The 17,880-nt window shown below is 55.8% G+C and overlaps 2 protein-coding genes across 4 annotated transcripts; both read right to left on the bottom strand.

The window, feature by feature from the left end:
* Positions 1–5,156: 5,156 nt before the first annotated feature.
* Positions 5,157–7,461, bottom strand: CYB561D1 (cytochrome b561 family member D1). Of its 2 annotated transcripts, none has more exons than XM_082833424.1 (3): positions 7,231–7,461; positions 6,660–6,697; positions 5,157–6,089 (listed from the first exon to the last, which is right to left on the bottom strand). In XM_082833424.1, the coding sequence occupies exons 1-3, from the start codon at positions 7,376–7,378 to the stop codon at positions 5,586–5,588; spliced, it is 690 nt and encodes a 229-aa protein (XP_082689550.1). In that variant the 5' UTR covers positions 7,379–7,461; the 3' UTR covers positions 5,157–5,585. The 2 variants fall into 2 exon arrangements, with proteins under 2 accessions (XP_082689550.1, XP_082689549.1); XM_082833423.1 differs by having other exon boundaries at positions 6,636–6,697.
* A 1,351-nt stretch (positions 7,462–8,812) lies between these two features.
* Positions 8,813–17,586, bottom strand: ATXN7L2 (ataxin 7 like 2; the record flags this gene model as incomplete). 2 transcript variants are annotated; one of them, XM_082832878.1, is made up of 11 exons in its annotated part: positions 8,813–8,942; positions 9,948–10,743; positions 11,225–11,346; positions 11,487–11,685; positions 12,499–12,752; positions 13,090–13,172; positions 13,794–14,080; positions 14,379–14,589; positions 15,005–15,109; positions 15,493–15,558; positions 17,460–17,586. In XM_082832878.1, the coding sequence occupies 11 exons, from the start codon at positions 17,584–17,586 to the stop codon at positions 8,928–8,930; spliced, it is 2,265 nt and encodes a 754-aa protein (XP_082689004.1). The 2 variants fall into 2 exon arrangements, with proteins under 2 accessions (XP_082689004.1, XP_082689003.1); XM_082832877.1 differs by lacking the exon at positions 8,813–8,942 and having other exon boundaries at positions 9,855–10,743.
* Positions 17,587–17,880: the final 294 nt, after the last annotated feature.

Here is a 17,880-nt window from a genome sequence, read left to right on the forward strand (position 1 = left end):
AGTATGGTTAGCTCTTCTGGTCTGGCTACAGTGAGCCTATGCTGGATGCTTCCTCTCCCCAGGCTTCAGAGGGGAGAGCTAAAGCAGCTGCCACGTCAAGCCCTTTCATCAGGCTTATATACTGTTGTGTGGAAAACATGAAGTGTTTTCCTGCCCTGAGGCCTTCCAGTCAGACATAGGCTTTGTTACAGTCCCACAATCACAGAGGGCATGGAGAGAACCAACCTTTAGGACATGAGGCCCTGCAGGAACTTCTAGGTGCCCTACAGCACTGATACACATAAGGTGAGAGTCACTGACCCCAAAGTTGGGCGGGGGGGGTGTATGCATGTGCACGCCCATACAAACATGCACACAGGTTGGGGAGCACTGTAGCTGGATAGAACTTTGTGCTGCTTTTCCTGCACCTCCCACTGCTCCTTCACTTGGCCGTAGTTTGCTTTAGGCGTGGACCTAAGCAGAAAGGCCGAGCCCAGTCTTGGGCATCCTTAGAAAGCACTGTGAGGTAAGTGGGAATCTGCTTTAAAGAGAGGGGTGCTGGGGGCCTCTCATGTATACTCAATGAGACAAAGTTGAATCCTCTGGTACCAGAGACTAGCCTGAAGTAGCTGCTTAATCTGCTTTTAACAGAGGTTTAAAAAATCTGGGAAATTCTAATAGCAGGTAGATTAAAAACTGGAACTTATTCCCTGCACATCGGTAACTTAGTCAAGCCTTCTGGGTGGGTGGGTGGGTAGGGAGAAGGCGGTCTTACTGGAGGGAATGGAGGAAATCTGTCTGCTTTAAGCTTAGCCCAGTGCTGGAGACTGTCTACATCAAACCACCATCCAGAGCAGTTCTGGGCCACTATCCTCCTGCCTTTCAGCTGTGTCTTCTCTGTGCCTATGCTTTGCTGAGGCCATGACTGCAATGCCTGACTAGTGTTTCATTCCTGGATCCCAGGACAGAGAAAAATAAAATAAAATAAAACCCACCAAGATTAAAAAACAAATACTGAAGCCTCTGCACTCCTGGGGTGCCTGCCTCTCTGTGTCCACTCCAGGCAGACTGCTGGCTGTTCTCAGACCAATGGAATGGAAAGTATCCTTCTTCTAATTTGAACATAACTGCTTTCATGGCGTGTGTATGTGTGTGTGCGTGTGCGTGTGTGTTTTAATTCCAATAAAGTCCTTTGAGGAGGAAGGGGCTGTGATCCTACTCCAAGAGCCTGAAACAAGGAAGGAGAAACAAACCCGTGAACAAGCCAGGGGTTGTGTCTCACAGCTCCCTACCTCCATGCTGTGCCGGGGTGAGGGCCTGAGGCAGCCTGTGGCTATGGGGGAAACCAGAGGATTGGTGTGGCAGTGTTGTGTCCATTGCTGTTGCTCCTCCCTTCCTGGATTGTGTGCTCCGCCTTTCCCTCAGAAGAGCAGAATTAGGTAGGAGAAATTTAGATAGACTTGTGACCAGGAGCTCCAGACTAAGACCAGCTCCAGGAACTTCAGGCTGGACCTGGGGGATAACTGACTCCCAGATTTGCAATCAGCCCTGTGACTTGAAAGCACTAGCTGGCAGCACTCAGGGCAAGCTTCACTAGAGTCATAGCCTTGGTGGCATTCCTGACCTTGCATCTAGGAGGAAATGTCTGTGTTCTCCAGTGATGGCCAGCAACACAACCTCTCAGAGACTTGGGTCCTCTAAGCATCATTATCCATAACTGTTTATTGCCTCCCTAAAAGAAGCATAAAACCCAGAGCCAGGTTGAGTGAAAGAGAGATAAGGACAAGCACGTAATACCACCTGTTTACATCTGTTTAATGCTTTGAACTTCCCAATGCCTGTTAACATAGCATTCTGTCATCTAGCGCTCACAACATCCCTGTGAGATAGGTCAAGCAGTAAGTGATTTGCCTGTGGCCACACCAGTGTTAGGAGCTGGGTAAACCCAGACTGCAGGTTTCCTAGCTCCCAGGTCGATTCACTTTTCACTTCATGATACGTAGGCTCTTTATGCCAACCAGACGCAGGGGCAGCGGGAGCACTGAACCAGACGCCTCCCTGCTCCCTAAGCCTGCAGAGGGCCACCAGAAATGCTGAGGGAGTCAGGGGTGTCCCCTGGAGGCCAAGACAGGTCAACAGAAGGAAGGGCAGGGGTACTAGAGGTTCAAGGTCAACAGCCACCACTACCAGTGTCAGTGGAGCATGTACTACGTTCCCTACATCTTGACCTTTGTCAGGTGAAAAGGCCTTATTAGTTTACTCAGAGGATGCTCAGGGCCCGCTCCCAGAGGAAGGATGAGGCTTGGCTGGGAAGTGAGACTCCTGACCCCTCCTCCCTCTGCAGCCCAAGAAGAGGGGGAAGGTGAGGGCTGGCTGACTCAGCCTGCAAGTGCTTAGAGATCTGGAGCTGAAAAGCCCCAGCACTGTTCAGCTAATGATTGTTGTTAACTCCGAATGGGCCTAGGCATAGCAGCCAGCTGGCTCAGGAAGAATGCCTGGATCTCCCACGGTGAGGTTTTAAAAACAAGACCCACAGCAGCCATGCCCAGGGGTGGAAGGGTGGGGACGATGAGAAGGAAGGGACAGGCCAGTGTTGGAGTGGGGAGAGGTAGTCTGCGCTGTGAGAGGGTGCGGACAGAGGAGGCACAGGCTGGCAAGAGATAGCAGCCTACCTTCGATGCAGCTGAAAAGCCAAGAAGGTGAGGCTGGGAGACTTCCCCAGACAGAGCTCCTGCCATTCAACACCACCCCCCAGCCAGGGGCAGGGCGGGGGGAAGTGTTGGGGTGGGAAAGCGGTGGCTATGGGAAAGATGGGGGCTTTGGAGTGGTACGTGAACCCAGAATGGTGATCCTATTACCATTTGGATTTAGATACAAAAAGCATCTATATTTCTAATGTCCTCAAGGCTGAGTTTGAATGTAATCATATTCGGAATCAGGACTTAGTGAGCTTGATATGCAAATTTGTGCAAATGACACAGAATTTAAAAAAACTTGAACACCCTGGCTTTTTTTTTTTAAAAGGCAAAACAGGCTGGCTACTAGCAGCTTTCCCTAGTTAGGGGACAAGGGCAAAAGGGCAGCCATTTGCTTCTCCCACAAGGCCTCTGCCTCACTCCTGAGGAGCCCAGATAACACCCCAGATGGGGAGATACAGGGAGGTGGGGGGATAGAGGGTGTAGGGAGGAGGAAACACACAAGCAAGAGGCATATGCAGCCGTCAGCCCCCGAGATCCCAGCTGGAGGAAGAGTGCTCTGGCACTGAGGTCTAATGGTTGCCCAGCTGCTGCCCCAGGATGTGAGGGCAGGTGGTGATGGAAGGAGAAAGGAGGGGAGCGGAGGGAAGTCCCCCTACAATCTGGCCAGCTGGGAAGAAGGGCTCCTCCTGGCGACCTCCTCCCTATACTGCAATCATACTGGCTAAGCAGGAGACCACCTGTGCCCCCCTCTCTGCCCTGTGCCTCTGCCCCCCCACCCCCGAGGCCTACCGGTCAGAGAAGTGACAGCTGGGACCCCTTCCTCCTGCGGAATATAAATGACTTCCCCCTTCCTCCCAGGGCTGGGAATAGACATCAGCTGGCACTGCCCACGCAAACTGCCGGCTGTCAGCCAGCCTGCCCGCTCACCAGCCCCCGCACCACCTGGGAGGAGGCAACACCTCAGGCAGGCTCGGGCTTTATGGTGTTGCCTGCTTGGCTCCCAGAGCAAGCTGGTGAACCCCACCCAGCCTTCCTACCCTGCTATAGACAGAGTAAGACTCCCAGCACTGACTGTGGTGGGCAAGGGGAGATGGGCTCCCTGATCAAAGCGACCCTCAGTGAGAATCTCCTTCATGCAGCCCCAGCAACCATCTCTCCCAAGTTCAGAACACACTGAGGAGTTGGAGAGGGGAGAGAGGGCAATGAAAAAGACAGGAACAATCACCCTCTGCATAGCAGGGGTCCCCCTTGAGATGCTCAGGGTCTGGAGAGCTCCTAGGAGATGACACCTGACCCGGGAGGATCCTAGCGAGGTCCGCTCAGAGAACCCCTCTGCCCCTGCAGTTCTCACTCCTGTACTGTTGAATCATACCAACCTCCCTGCTTCTGAGCCACCCAGAAAGGAGGTCTTGAATCTTCTAAAGACCTGAGATATCCAAAATATTGCTATCTAGGAACATCTACCCCTGCTCCTGGGACCTAGAGCTCCAGGCCCTACACCCCAGGCCTCCCAGAGTTCCCACTGAGCTCTCTCTACCAGCCTTAACACCAATTTCCTGGCTCAGCCATTTTCAGTATTTGCCATGGTCTATGGAGGTCCCAGCTCCCCGACTGAGCCAGACGACAGTTAACCAATCTAGCAGCCAGCCCTTATCACCGAGGGCAGTCTGGGGAACTACTGATACTTTCAGTTTGGAACAAGGAGGGGTCTCTGCAGGGAAGAGAGCCCAGCCCTCATTTGCCAGCTGGCACCAAATTCAGCCCCGTCCTGGGCCAAAGAGCTGGCAAGAGATGACACTTGAGGAAAGCTTAGCTGACGAGGGGAGAAGGGGAACCAGAGACACTTTGTTTTCTCTTAGATCAGAAGAGCCCTGCCCCATTTCCTTGACTCTTATTTTGTTCTAACAGCTTCGGAAGAGCTCCACGAAGCTATGTGCTCAGGCAAGGACCTGAGCCCTAAGAAGGACAAAACATGAGATGTTCAGGACTACTTAGCCACTGAGAATGGATGTCTCGCAGCCCTCAAGCCCAGATCCTGAAGTGAGCTGAAGGAAGTTCTTAGCTGGGCTAAGAAGCCCAGCCGAGGCTTAGTTAAGCCAATGCCCTTTTGCTCCTCCAAAAGTTTTAAAGTGACTTTAGTGCCTTTACTGTCTTGATGTTCTGGAGACCCTCACCTGGGCCCCTTCTCTCCACAGTGCCTGACCCCTTGTCCCCTGGTGCAGGGGCCAAATCGGCACAGATTCCTGAAAAGCCACGAGAGCAGACCTGTCCCTCCAGAGGGGTAAGGAGACAATGAATGTAAGAATTACACTCTGAGTCTGCTGAGTGGGCCAACCCACGGTTCAGACCTGGGAGGGTGTTCTGTGACATCAACTTGACAGACACTGAATGTTAAGAGAAATTGTTTAGAAACAATCACTAATTACACAGATGAGGAAACTGAGGTCCTGAGACATGTGACTCGCATAAGGTCCCACAATAGCGTGTACAAGGACCACACCCCATAAACAAGACCCATTGGCTCTCTCCACTACACTGCTTTCTCAAAGTGACCCAAAGAGCCATAGCTGTCATTCATAAGTTACAGGAATCCAACTTTTCACCAGGCATGCAAGCAAGAAATGACTGCCAGTACCATCACCACCACCACCCGACACTTCTGTCTCCCATCAAGAGTGGAGGCTTCAGGATCAAGCTCCCCATCACCTTTCACTTGCGCCCCATACATTTCCCCATTTGGGCCCACTGAGTCATCTGTCAGCAACAGCAGTTTGGGTTTCTGCAGCCCCTAGCCCAGCTAAGAAATACAAAAACCCTACCACTTCTGAAGTAGATCCCTGAAGGTCACCAAAGGAACCACTGAAGTCCAAGTCAAGTGTCCCATCTTGATTCACAGTTTGGAGGAATTCACATTTCCATTTTCTTCCTTGGCAAGTAGAAGCTGGAGATCTGGTGCATGATTACCAGGGCTGGATAGAGGGGCAGCGCCAGACACAGGTACCAGGCTGCACCTTTGATCTGGGCCTGGAACCACACAGAGTGCATACCCAGGAGCACTGTTACCGTAGCCATTAGGTAGATCACCAGTCCACATGTCAGATGGTAGAGCTTGAGGCGAGCCACCCTTGAGACCCTGGCTGCCCGGGGACAGAGGAGGCAGAGCCCACACAGTGCCTGGACGCTAGTGGCCAGCAATGTCAGAGTCCCTACCCAGCTGTGCCAGGACACCAGGTGGGGCAGCTCACTGCGGGTCCTGCTGGAGATGATAAAGCCCAGGCCCAGGGCTGCACAGAGGATGGCTAGGGTCTGCCCCGCCCAATGGAGTCGGATCCGGGCCTTTCGGGAGCAGAAGAAGAACAGGGAGTGCTCAGGCGAGAAGAGTAGGATGGCCTCAGCCATGCAGAGGCAGAACTGTGAACACAGGAGAGGGCCAGTGAGCCTCAGACCCAGCTTGGAGGCCTAAGAAAAAAGAGGTGCCCTCATACATCCAAACAAGGAGGACAGAGGGTGGGGGCTAAAGAACTCCCACCAGGACCACCTGCCACACAGGTCCACATTTGTGGGCAGAACTGGGAATCCATGCTAGAGCGGAAGTCTCATCATTCAGGCTGACATCATGCCCCCACCTCCACCACAGACAATGACCCTCATTTCTTGACCAATGGGAACAGCAAATGTTAAACTTCCTCCTGAACTTTGGGAGTGGGGAGCAACTGGATTGCACCCCTTCCACTTCCTCCTTTCAGGCCCTAATGGAGAAAAAAATGGTATCTTCCATGTCCTCCCACCCCCTTAAACCACCTGACTACCTACAGCCCAGCCCTCCATGTTTCCTGATCTCACAGGTTGCAGGGAAAGATGGGGCCCTGGGCATTTCCCCCCACCTCTCTGAGCCTCAGAAAGGCTAAGCCTTCTGAAGGCTGGATGCTTCCTTAGGGGCATATCCAAACCAATCACCTGCAGAAAGAAGCCCAAACTCACCGCCAAGGCCATGAATACAGGGTGCCAGGAGAAAAGACCTAAGAATCAAAGAGAACAGACTGACGACTGGGCACCGTTGTTTCTACCCCTGTGGCTGGCTGGAGCCCAAAGAGTCTGGCTGGAGGGGAAAGGTCAGAGGAGTGTCTCCAACCCTAATGGGTAATCAGGAACTCCGGGCAAAGTGGAGCAGCCAAAGGGCCTTAGGGTGAGTAACCAAGAGGGCAAACATACCACTTTGGCCTGCGTTCCCCATTCAGCACCTCGCAGCTACCAGCCCAGTCCTAGAACAGACCTTGGCATCCCTCCTTTACTTGTATCATCCACGAGGGCCTTTGCTTATGATGAACTAGTGAGTTCCATTCACTTCAGTCGCCTCCTCTCCTCCCATCTCCCAAAGCCCCACCCTTCCAGGCACCACCCCCAGGGCCACGCCCCACCGCGCCCTTACTACCCCTCCCTAGTCCGCCCATCCACTGCTAGGGTCCCCACTCCACGCCTCTTAGCGCTCCCAAGCGCTGCCCCTCCAGCATCTCGGCTCCGCCCCCTTCCCCGCCCCGCCTTGCACACTTACTCGTTCCTGGCCGGGACAGCACTGTCAGAAAGATGGTGAAGCCCAAAGCGACCAGGTGCGCCAAGATCCCACTGCCTCTCCGCAGCCACCGGGTCAGTCTCGGCTCCCTCTGTGGAGCGGGAACCAGACCTACCTCCAGGGACTGCATGGCGGTGCCCAGCCGCCCCACACTTCCAGCTGCCAGGGCACGTCTTCCGGGTTTGCGATCGCGGAGGCGGCCTCGGCTGCGGGAGAGGCTCCTCCCCGGGACGCCGCCGGCAATGCGGCGGTTCGTCCACAGCGCCCTCTGGGGGCTGGGGGAAAGCGCATCCGTCCTGGAGAGCCCCGAGGGCAGAAGGCGACTGGACAGCTCCGGGCCCACCGTGTGTCTTCTGCCCAACTCATGTGTATCTTTATGTCTACCCGGGCTGACGGGGCTTATGTCTCAAATAGCCTGTGGAAACTACATTTACGACAACTTATTTCACCCGAATCACAGATTTGGTATACTGAACCAAGAGTGTAAAACCAGTGTTTTGAACAGTTTTCCAGAAATACTGGATTTCCCTGGTTGCCCACTCTCTCCTGCCACCTCTTCTTCTGTTTTGTTAAGGGAATAAGATCCCTCCCTGCCTAAAAGCAAGGAGACTGAAAGGACAGGAGAAGGCTAAAAACTAGTGCCCTGTGCCTGGTGAATTCAGGTTTGAGGACCAAAGGAGGGACGTGCAACAGTCGTATCCCCTGTCTGCACAGTAGCTGTTGTCCCCAATGAGACAAATGGAAAAACTAGGGCACTCCCAGCCCTTGCCGCCTCCACACCATCTGCTCAGCCCTGGGGAGCCAGGCGAACCTGAGGGGCTAGGGCCTCCCACACAGCTGCTGCCTCCCACACCAAGGGAAGTTCTGTAAGTGAGGATACCTTTTCCCTTCCTGCCTCCAAAAAAGGGTGTGGTTCAGCTTAAGGAGGCCTACCTGGGAGAGGCCGTACCCCTTCCTGAAGGGTAAACCCACAGGCCATGGAGAAAGACCAAAACCAGGCTGTCCCACAGAAATCAGGGACATCCTGAGTGCAATTACCAACTCAAGCTCCAGTGGTTGAGAAAATAAGGCTACTAGTAAGAGACAGAAAGGGCTGAAGAAACTGAGGCAGAAATTCAGAGGCAGGACGGAGGAGCAGGACTGCTGGAAGACCAGAAAAGGACCACAGGCGGACATCCACAGACCTTCAAGGCCAAGATCCAAGAGTAGAGCCAGAGGTGTGGCTCCCCTCCCCCATCAAGTTTCCTTTCCCAGTGGGACTGTAGTCCCCTTGCTCGCTCTGAGCCACATGCCTCCTCATCCTAAGACTCCCCCGGTGATACAACCCCCAGCCATTTCCACAGACTAAAAGGACAAAAATATACAAGTGTAAGAGATTTTTTTTTGCAGGCAAGTGACGGGAGCTGGAGTCTGACTGCCTATCATCTCAGCCTCCTGGGGAGCAGCTGGGGACAGTAAGGACACTCATTTTGTTACATTTCTTTCCTTCCTTTTCTACGTTTCTGTTTTTATATTTTCTTAGCAGCAACAGAACAGGGAGACAGTCTTGAGGTATTTTAAAGAGTTTTTTTTCTTAAAAAAAATAATATAAAGTTATAAAAAGCGGCAGCAGCCTGGGGCCCGGATCTGGAGGGGAGGAGGTGCTGGCGGCTCCATCGCAGTGGGCAGGCACTTTCTTGTTAATGGGCTTTTGACTGTAGGAAGACAAGAGGCAAGAGACAGGGTCGGGCTGGGGGTCTAACTGTCCTCCTATCCAGCAAACTATGTGGGCCAGAAAAGCTAAGGCTTGATTTCCTCCCGCTGGTCTTGTGAGTAAAGCTGGGCAAGGGGGAGGATGAATGCCAGCCCAGCAGAGGCAGCCTGGAGATCACCCATGCACACGTGTGACAAAAACACACTCAGGCCCCATGCAGCTGTCAAACTTACTACTCTCATATGGGCACCAAAGGTGTTGGTATGCATCTGGCCAGTGCCTAAACCAGGAGGGCATCTCCCCTTCCCACCTCCAATGCGTTCCTCCTGGCTAAGGTCATATGGATAGCTCATCGCATGCTACTCCAGGGCTCCCATCAGAAGAGGCAAATAAACCTGGCTGCTGGCTTTACCAGAAACCCTGGAGAGCTTGCCTGCCACCTCAAAACCTGGCAATGGGTATATGTATAAGATGGGCAGACATGCATACAGGGACCTTGGGTTATGTCCCTGCCCTTTCATGCCCTGATGCCCAGAGGCAAAACCAATGAACAAGACCAGCCCATCCAGCCTGTGCGCAGCGTGTTAGGCCACAGCTCAGGGACCCAAGCTCAACCCCACTGCCCAAACCTTTCTTATCAGAGCTCATGGAGTCCAGCTTTCTCTCCTTCAGGGAACAGAGGTAGCTCCAAGTCCTGAAGTGAGGGCCACAGCCAATTCAGAAAGTGGCCCTTTGATTAAAGCAAGCAGGGGAAGGGGGAGAGGCAGAGGCAACATCTCCTTAGCCCAAAGGAGAGGGCTGGGGATAGGGGAAGGCCCACCAAGCAAAAGCCGGGGTCACCTCTCCCTAGAGCAGATGGCCCAGGAACGCTCTCTCAACTTCCCCAGTCTTCCCTTCCCTGCAAGACGTTTACTTAAGCACCTCTTTTTGTCAGGTGCCTGTGCACTCCAACCTCATCCATCCTGACCCTTCCCTGCCCCTGCTCTTCAGGGAGCTGGGCTGGTACCTTCAGTGTAGAACACTTCTCCTCAAAGGCCAGGGCTGGACCCGGCTTCTTGCGGCGCACAGAGCAGGCCGCGTCGGCAGGGGCACCAGCCTGGCAATGCTTGGCCTTCACTGGCCGGCAGTAAGTGGCCAGGTTTTTCCGCTTCTTGGCTACCTCCTCCTCAGAGAGGCAGTTGGTCGGCAGGGCCTTGGCCGGGTGTCCAGCCGCTCCCTGGTTGTCCAGCTGAGAAGCCTTGACTGGCGTGGGGGGCTGATGAGGGGAACCCCGACAGTCCAGGGGCCCTGCCCGCTTCACTCTTGGCTCCACCGTCCCATTAAGCCCCATGCCCAGGCCTGTTTTAGTCTTGGCCGAGAGGCCCCGGCAGCCAGAGGGTTTGCCTTTTCCAGTGGGCTCCAGGACGCAGGTCCGTTTGAAAGTGGTGGGCCCAGGGGATAACTTTCGCTTTCGAGAAGGAGCCTCCACCTCGAGCCCGTCCTTGCCTTTGGATGACTTGCTGGCCTTGGAAGGTGGGAGCTTGCTGAAGGACGGGGAAGGTGTGTTGGCAGGCAGTGGTGAGGTGATAGCCTGGCTCCCACCCATGCACTCCGCCTGGCTGCAGGCGGCTGCCACGTTGGGGGAGCCTGCAGGGTAGCCAGGGCCAAGGCTGTCCTTGGTGGGGGGCGTGGAGGCTGGGCAGGCAGGTCTGGGGGGTGGGCCTGGAAGGCGGGGGCAGCTGCCCGTAGAGGATGGGCTCAGGGGGGCAGATGGCGGGGAGCTGACAAGGTGGGATGGAGGCTCAGCCGCCGGGGGGATCTTCCTGCAGCAAGAAGAGAGCCCCACTGTGATGCCAAGCAAGCAAGAGGGCCTCCCCACCAACATACAAGTCTTTCCACCCACGTAGAAATGGCCCACAGAGCCCTGGCAGTGCCGCCCTCTGCTGGGAAACGCTGGAACTCAGGGATAGGAAGAAGGCACAGGGAAAGGCAGGAATGAACTAATATACAGACCCTTTAAAAACCTCACTTTAAATCTCAGGCTGGACATCCCCTATCCCTACTTACCCAAAAGGTACTGGGAGTGATTGGTGAGAGTTAAGATTCACTCCCAGGCGACCCATTCAGGCCCTGCCTTAGCCCAGCTCCAGGCTGCCAAGTTTCCCCACCTCCTGTTCACCCTACCTGGGGTCTTCCTGGCAAACAGCCAAGCCACATCTACAGGTATGTGTAACGAATTAGGGGTTCTGAAGCCCGTGTATGCCTGGGGCCTGGGAAGGGAGGTTCTGGGGCCGAGAGACTCACTTCCACATGTGTGAGCTGAGGTGCCGTTCCAGCATAGAGCTCAGTGCCGAGCAGAACCGGTCCAGCCGGCGGCTAAACACGTAGCATCCTGGACTCACCAGCCGGCTCCCAAAGGTGCAGAACTGGAGGCAGAAGGAAGGCACATGGTTAAAGGGGCCTGAAATACAGGGAGGGCACCTTCACGTAGGATCTGACCTCCTCCCCACCTTGTGGGCCAGGAGGACTGGCTCCCCACCCCCAGGTCCCTGCCCCAGGTCCTTACCGCCTGCGGCCGAGGGGGCCGGGTTGCATAATGGCAGTCAGTGGGGAGGTGGAGGTCCTCAGATGTCCCCTCCTCCTCACTCTCCTCGCTGGAGGCCTGGGCACCACCCCGGGGCAGGGGGAAGGGGAACAGGCCTGGGTCCCCATCACCACCACAAGGGCCTTCATCATCCAACTCACTCTCAGAGGAGGCCCGGGACCTGGAAGGGCCAAAGGGGATGTGAGGGTGATGTGATGAGAGTGGGTCACGGTGGGTGTGTCCCTGAACCTGCCAAGCTCAAAAAGTCAGGGCAGACACCCTGCTGGGCGATCAGACAAAGAGGAAGGAGGACAGGAAGGGAGGGAACAACAGAGCTCACAGAGTAAGAGCCAGAAAGATCAGGGGCCACAGCTCCCAAGGGGTTTTCTCCCCAGCCCCTTCACTTCCCTGGCCCTGCCTCCTCAGGGTGAAAATCTGCTTCACATTCGCCTCCTCCAGAAAATCTGAGTATAACCGCACCCAGCTCTGGTCAGCCCAGTCAATTTTCTCAACCCCCTTCTTGCATCACATATTCCTGTGAGCCTATCTGTGAGCTGAGCCTATGTTTCGTGTCTGCCCCCATGTTACAGGCAGAGATGCGTGTGTGTCTCCTTCCGCAAGGCAGGCTCTCCCCAGGTTCCAGCGCAGCCTCTGCACACGAAGGGGCCAGTGAATTAATACACAGTAGGACTGCCTCACCCAGGACCCTGACCCTTTCGGCTCCCCAATTACCACTTTTGGCCTGTGGGAAGCAGCTGGGAAAATGGTTTTTCCTCGGTGTTGGAACACTACAGAGAGCCTGGGGTACTGCGGTATGCCGGGTTAGGAACAGGGAGTCACCCACCTCCACACCACCGCCAGGGGCCCCTCCCCACACACTCAGGGTGGAGTGAGCAGCATCTTCCAGGGCACTCCCTGGGCCTGTCTCCAGGGGTTCCTGATGGCCTGGGGCCAAGTGTCCCCAGGTAAGATGGGCGCTGGATCCTGGGCGTACCTGGGCAGTGCACAGTATGGGTAGGTCTGCTTGGCACGAGCAGAGAAGGTGCTGCTGGGAGCAGCCACTGCTGCCACAACCTGGACTGAGGAGGGGGGCTCCTGGGAGGGGCGCTCAAGAGCTGCCTCCTTGCGCCCTGGGCTCTTCTCCTTGGGAGACTCCCCTTTGCGGGAGTTGGCCTTCAGCTCTGCCACCAGCACGTCAAAGTCCTTGGCTCGGCCCTGGACTTCCCTGCGCTGGTGCACGGAGTGGATCTAGAACACAGCAGGGGGGAGGGTGGGGAGGGGCTGAGCAGAGGTAAGGGGCAGCGGTGTGCTCTGGCCTGGGCAAGTGAAGAGACTGGGCGTGTGAGTGTGGGTGTGTCTGTGTGTCCTTGTTTCACTTCCTAACAGGGCCAGAACCCTCCTCTGGAGAGGGGGATCTGGAAGCCACCCCCTGCCCGCTGTCCCCACCTTGGGCCCAGTATGGAGAGCCTCCCCTCCCCTTGCCTGGTCTGGGCTTAACCCCCATCCCTTCAGCTGGATCTTGGATGAGATCTCACTTGCTCTCCCTGCCCAGGGCCCGTGTCTGTGCAGAGGGACTGGGGATTACCTTGCAGGTCAGCAGGCGGGTACAGATCTTTTTGGTCTCTGGATTTATTACCCCACACTGCCTGTTGAGGTCGCACTCCTTCCCTGTGGGGAAAGCGGTTCTCATGAACCCCAAGGCCATTTCTGGGAGGGTCTGGCGTCTTCAGGCCAAAGGCCTGGGAAGAGCTGGGCCTAAGGCTGGAGAGCCTCTGGGCCTCAAGTCTGGGGCTGCAGCCTTCCAGAGATACTCCTCTGGGCAACAGCAGCTCTCTGCTGGGTGTAAGAACCATCCCGTCCCCATGCCAGCCCCGGCACTCTTTTGGGGGGCCCCAAGTCTCAAACAGGGCAACATGTACCAGGAAACAAAAGCAGCTACAGGCATCTGGGATGCCAGGGAAACCAGCTATGGGAGGCTTCTGGTGCCCTGGATCTAGACGAGAAAAGAGATAAAGTTCAACAGCCCAAGGTGAGGAAAAATACCTTCACCTTCTTGGGCACAGGCTCCCATGGCCTTCATCAGGAGACCTGGGCTGAAGAGAATCTTCCAAGAGAGCAAGCAGGTCAAGTGAGTGTCCACGTCAGGGATGACCAGGGGCTCCTGTACCCTGGCACGCTGTGATGGCCAAGCCCACCCTTTCCTGACCCCCTCTCCATCAGGCCCAAGGACAAAGCAGTCCAAAGGAGTCCCCACTCTACCTTCCTGACCCTAAGACCACGACTACTCACGAGCCATCTTCCGGTGGGTTTTAGGGGGCAGCCTGGCCCCACCAGGCTCCTTTTCAGATGGGCTGCCTTCAGCCCGGTGACGGGAGCCCTCGCTGGGGGTTATCTCGATGCCCCCTCTGCCAGGAAGTTCTTTAGAAGGGGACGCCATGGGGTTTTTTCCAGGGGAGTCCTTGGTGAGGCCAGCCGGCTGGCTGAGGAAAGCAGAGGGCGGAGCCACCCTGATTCCGTGTCCATCAGGCTTCGGAAGACTGGACATCTTTTCCAGATTCACCACAGGCACGAAAAGGCTATACATGGAGAGAGGGTGCAGGCTGGGAGGTAGGGAGGCTGGGCCTGGGCCCCAGACTCTAGCCCAGAGCCATCTCCTTTCCCAGCCCTGGAACTTGGGTGGGCTCCTGCAGGGGTGCAGAACATGGGAAAAGGGGACCCCATATTCCCTGGAGCGAGTAGAAGGGAGCTGCAGAGAGAGATGGCCGCCTCCCACAGTGAGCAGTGCCCATCGCCCCACAGCTGCCTCCATGTGTGCCAACCCCTCCCTGGGCTAGGGTCAGGGCTTGTCCCAGGGAGCCTCCAGCCTTTCCTTACCAGAGGTTGTCCTTCTGGGTCTTCTCTGGAGGCTGGTGGCCACGGCTCCGGGACCCCTGGCCCTTCTCCCTGGAGGAGGTTTTGGTGGAACCTGGGGCCCTACAAGCTGGGCCCTGACCGTTCACTACATGGCATTTCTGAGAGCTGGCAGGGGCTGGAGGTGGGGGTGGGGCCCGGGCGTAAAGCTTGCTGAGCGGCCCATGTCTTCTTTCTGTCACCAGGAGGTGGAGAAAGCAATCGAGGTGAGTGGCATCAACTGTCTCCTTCCCCAACCTCCCAACCCTGCTCACAGACTCATGATAGAGAACCTGGGGTTTCCAAAGCTTAGATTTTAAATTTGCCTCCTTCCCATTTGAATTTGAGCCTTCAAGACTCAAAATTCTAGAAATCAGCTTCCTGAACCTCTTAGCTCTTCCCAGACGCTAGAACTTTACTCCACCAGATGCTAAAAGGTTGCTTAAACAATAACCCCAACCAACCACAATCTGTGAAGCTCCCCGCCTCCACCTTCTTATTCCCAAAGCCTCCCTCCATTACTCACATGACCTCCCAATTGGCCCTGTCCTCAGAGTTCCATGTTCCACCTTCCCCTGTCCCCTCTATCTCCTCCCGAGGGCTCCCCTCACCGCAGTGCTTCTGGAAAGCTTGAGGCTTCACCACTTGGCTGCAATGGTTACATACAACCAAATAGAAGTCGTCATGGGCAGGGCAGTGCCCGAAGATGGACATGTCTGCAATGACAGAAGCCCTTATCACTGGAGCTGAGGACACCAGATTTTCCCTGTAAGATCAGAGAACACTCCCACCCACCACTCAGATGACACTTCCCCTCCCAGCTGATATGACAAGCTTTATATTGGATGCTTCCAGCTTCCAGAGTTCAATCTAACCAGTCCCTAAGAATGTGGGCTTTCAGGTGAGTGGGCACCAAACACCAATGATTAGGATCTCCCTCAGTAAGTCACAGGAGCCAGGGGAATAGGCTGACTCAGACCTATCAAAGTGAGAATCCCCAGACCTGCTGCTTCAGGCACCACCTCCTGGGTTGTGGTGGAAGAAGGGAAGGTGGTCCTGTCTGCCCTGGGCCCCAGCCCCAGCATGTGTCAACTCGCACCTTCTTTAATGAGGGTCATGGCATCCAACTTCTTCAGGTTTTTGTTACTCTCCTCCAACTCAGCCCCTGGAGGAGAAACACAGCTCAGAAGGACCACCCCCATCCCAGAAGCCCCATCTCCCATCCGACCAGGTCCTGGGGCCAAGCAGGAGGAAGCTCTCACTACTTGACAAGCACCTGGTGCTCAGGACCACTTGGAGAACCTTTCAGTGGATCTTTCTCAAGTGCCCATTCTTCCTTCACCTGCTGCCTCTGGAATGAGCTGGCCCCATGAGGAGGGATCCAGCCACCTTTCTTATGGATCCTTCATTCCAAGGTACAGTTCAGGATTCCACTGCTGACTAGTTGGGTGACTATGGGTAATTATCTCTTTCCTGGGCCTGCTTCCCCATTTAAATGGGAAACAGTCCTTAACATATTTTACTACAGATCCCTGAGTCCCTTCTTGAGATTTCTCAGACAGGTCCTTTCTGCTTTTCTGTGGCATCCCAAACAGATAATCTCCTAGATCCCCATCCCCAATTTTGTTCCACCTGTGTTGCCATGGCATTGTCAAAGTTACACCTAGCTTCTCAGGTCCTGCACTGATAGGATGGCCACAGAGGAGAGAAACTGCTGTCTTAGGGCCCTTCAGCATCTTCAAAGTCCCCTTGATCAGCTATGCAAGCCCTTTTCCTCTTAAGAGGGGGTTTGGGCAAGGGTTGCCCTTGTACCTCAGTTTCTGGGTTGATGACAAAAACGTTTTAGCTGTGCAAAGTAGCTCTTTCCCCATCCCCCTATCTTACTCCTCTCCCCTCCCTCCTCTACGCCCCCTCCCTGTCCCTTGGAAAAAAAAATCAATTCTGAGTCACCAAACCCGTCTGATTCCATTTCCGGTTCTCAATGCACCCAGACCCTGACAATGGCCCCATCCTTGCCCACCCAGCATGGGGCAGTTCTGGGGTGGCCTGAGGCTCCCACTTAGGTCTGCTTCTGACACCTACTAACAGACGTGCACCTTTCTAGAATGAGAAGAATACTGACAGTCTTATATAATCTCCAGATATGAGGGGTGGTGGGTTAGGCATGCAAGAAACAAGGGGCAGCTCCCACTCTTAAGTCCATTAAAATGCAGTGATGGACAGAACTGAGCTGGGAGTTGGATGTCTCAGAGGAGAACAAGTGTCATCAGAGACCGCTCCATGTGGTCTCCTCCTCCACCTCTTCTCACTTGCAAACTTCTTCAGGGGTGTGATGCCTGCTGTCACCCCAAAGGCCACGAGGCCAGATGCCCCCTGGGGCCCAGGAGACAAAGATCAGGAGAAGGGGCTGTCAGCCCGCTCACCAAAAGCACTCAAGGGCCTAGAGAAGGTGGGGTCAGGGGAGAGAGCCCGGGAGGCAGGGCAAGAGGCCCGGGAAAGGACGGAGGGTTGGAGGCATGTATGGATGGACGGAGGAGGAAGGAAGGGAGGATGGATGGATGGATGGACCGACGAACTAATGCGGAGGAGGCGGGGGTCTAGTGGCACTGCAGCCGACAGGCAAACGCCGAAAAGGAGCAAAAGGTGTAGGGCAGAAGGCGAAGGAACAAGGGGGGTTGGGAGGGGGGCACAGAAGTGGGGTGCGTGGGAAACACGTGGAGAGGACTGTTGCGGATGGGGAAAGCTTGAGGCAGGTGCAGAAGGGGCGGAAGCTGGAGGACAGCAGGCGAGAAGAAACATAAAAGCAAGCAGATGTGGGGGTAGGTACTGGGCAACGGCAGAGGCAGAGGTGGGCAGGGTGGGCTGCTGGAGAAGAGCCGGCGCTAGGACCCGGAGGCGCGAAGGTGGAGGAGCGGGCGGGCACTAGGACCCGGCGGGTCCTTTGTTTGGGGGGCCGGGGAGCCGGACGGCGGCTCCCGTCGGCAGCTCCCCTCTGTTGGCGGGGGCCCGGAGGGGGGGAGGGGAGACAGTGATGGGGTCTTCAGACTCTAGGGGTGCTTCACTCACCGTCGGCCGCGGGCAGCTCGGCCCGCTCCACCCACGAGCTCCAGCTCTGTCCCGCGAAGTCATCGAGACTCGGCACCCGCCGCTCCAGAGCGGCCATTGCTGCCGCCGCGCGTTCACGCACCGCCATCACCGCCGCGGACGCGCGCCCGCCCCGGCGCCGCCGCTGCGCGGCCCCCTCCCCCCATCCCTGCCGCGGGCACGCCTCCCCTCTCCCTCCCACCTTTCCAGCTCACTCTTTGCGCAAGCGCAGCACTGGTTGCCTTCCCCTCACTCTCCCTGCCGCATAGCCTTCTGGGAAACGTAGGCTTAGAGGTGGTGAGGTTGCCTACTGAGCTTGACGAGAGAGCCCCTCCAAAATGCACAATTGCGGGGGAAAAAGAGACCAAAGCCCCAGGACCTCTGCTCCTAACCGTTGTGAACC

The sequence above is a fragment of the Leucopleurus acutus genome, assembly GCF_964270905.1.
Source record: "Leucopleurus acutus genome assembly, chromosome: 2".
In the NCBI taxonomy this organism is placed as follows: domain Eukaryota; kingdom Metazoa; phylum Chordata; class Mammalia; order Artiodactyla; family Delphinidae; genus Leucopleurus; species Leucopleurus acutus.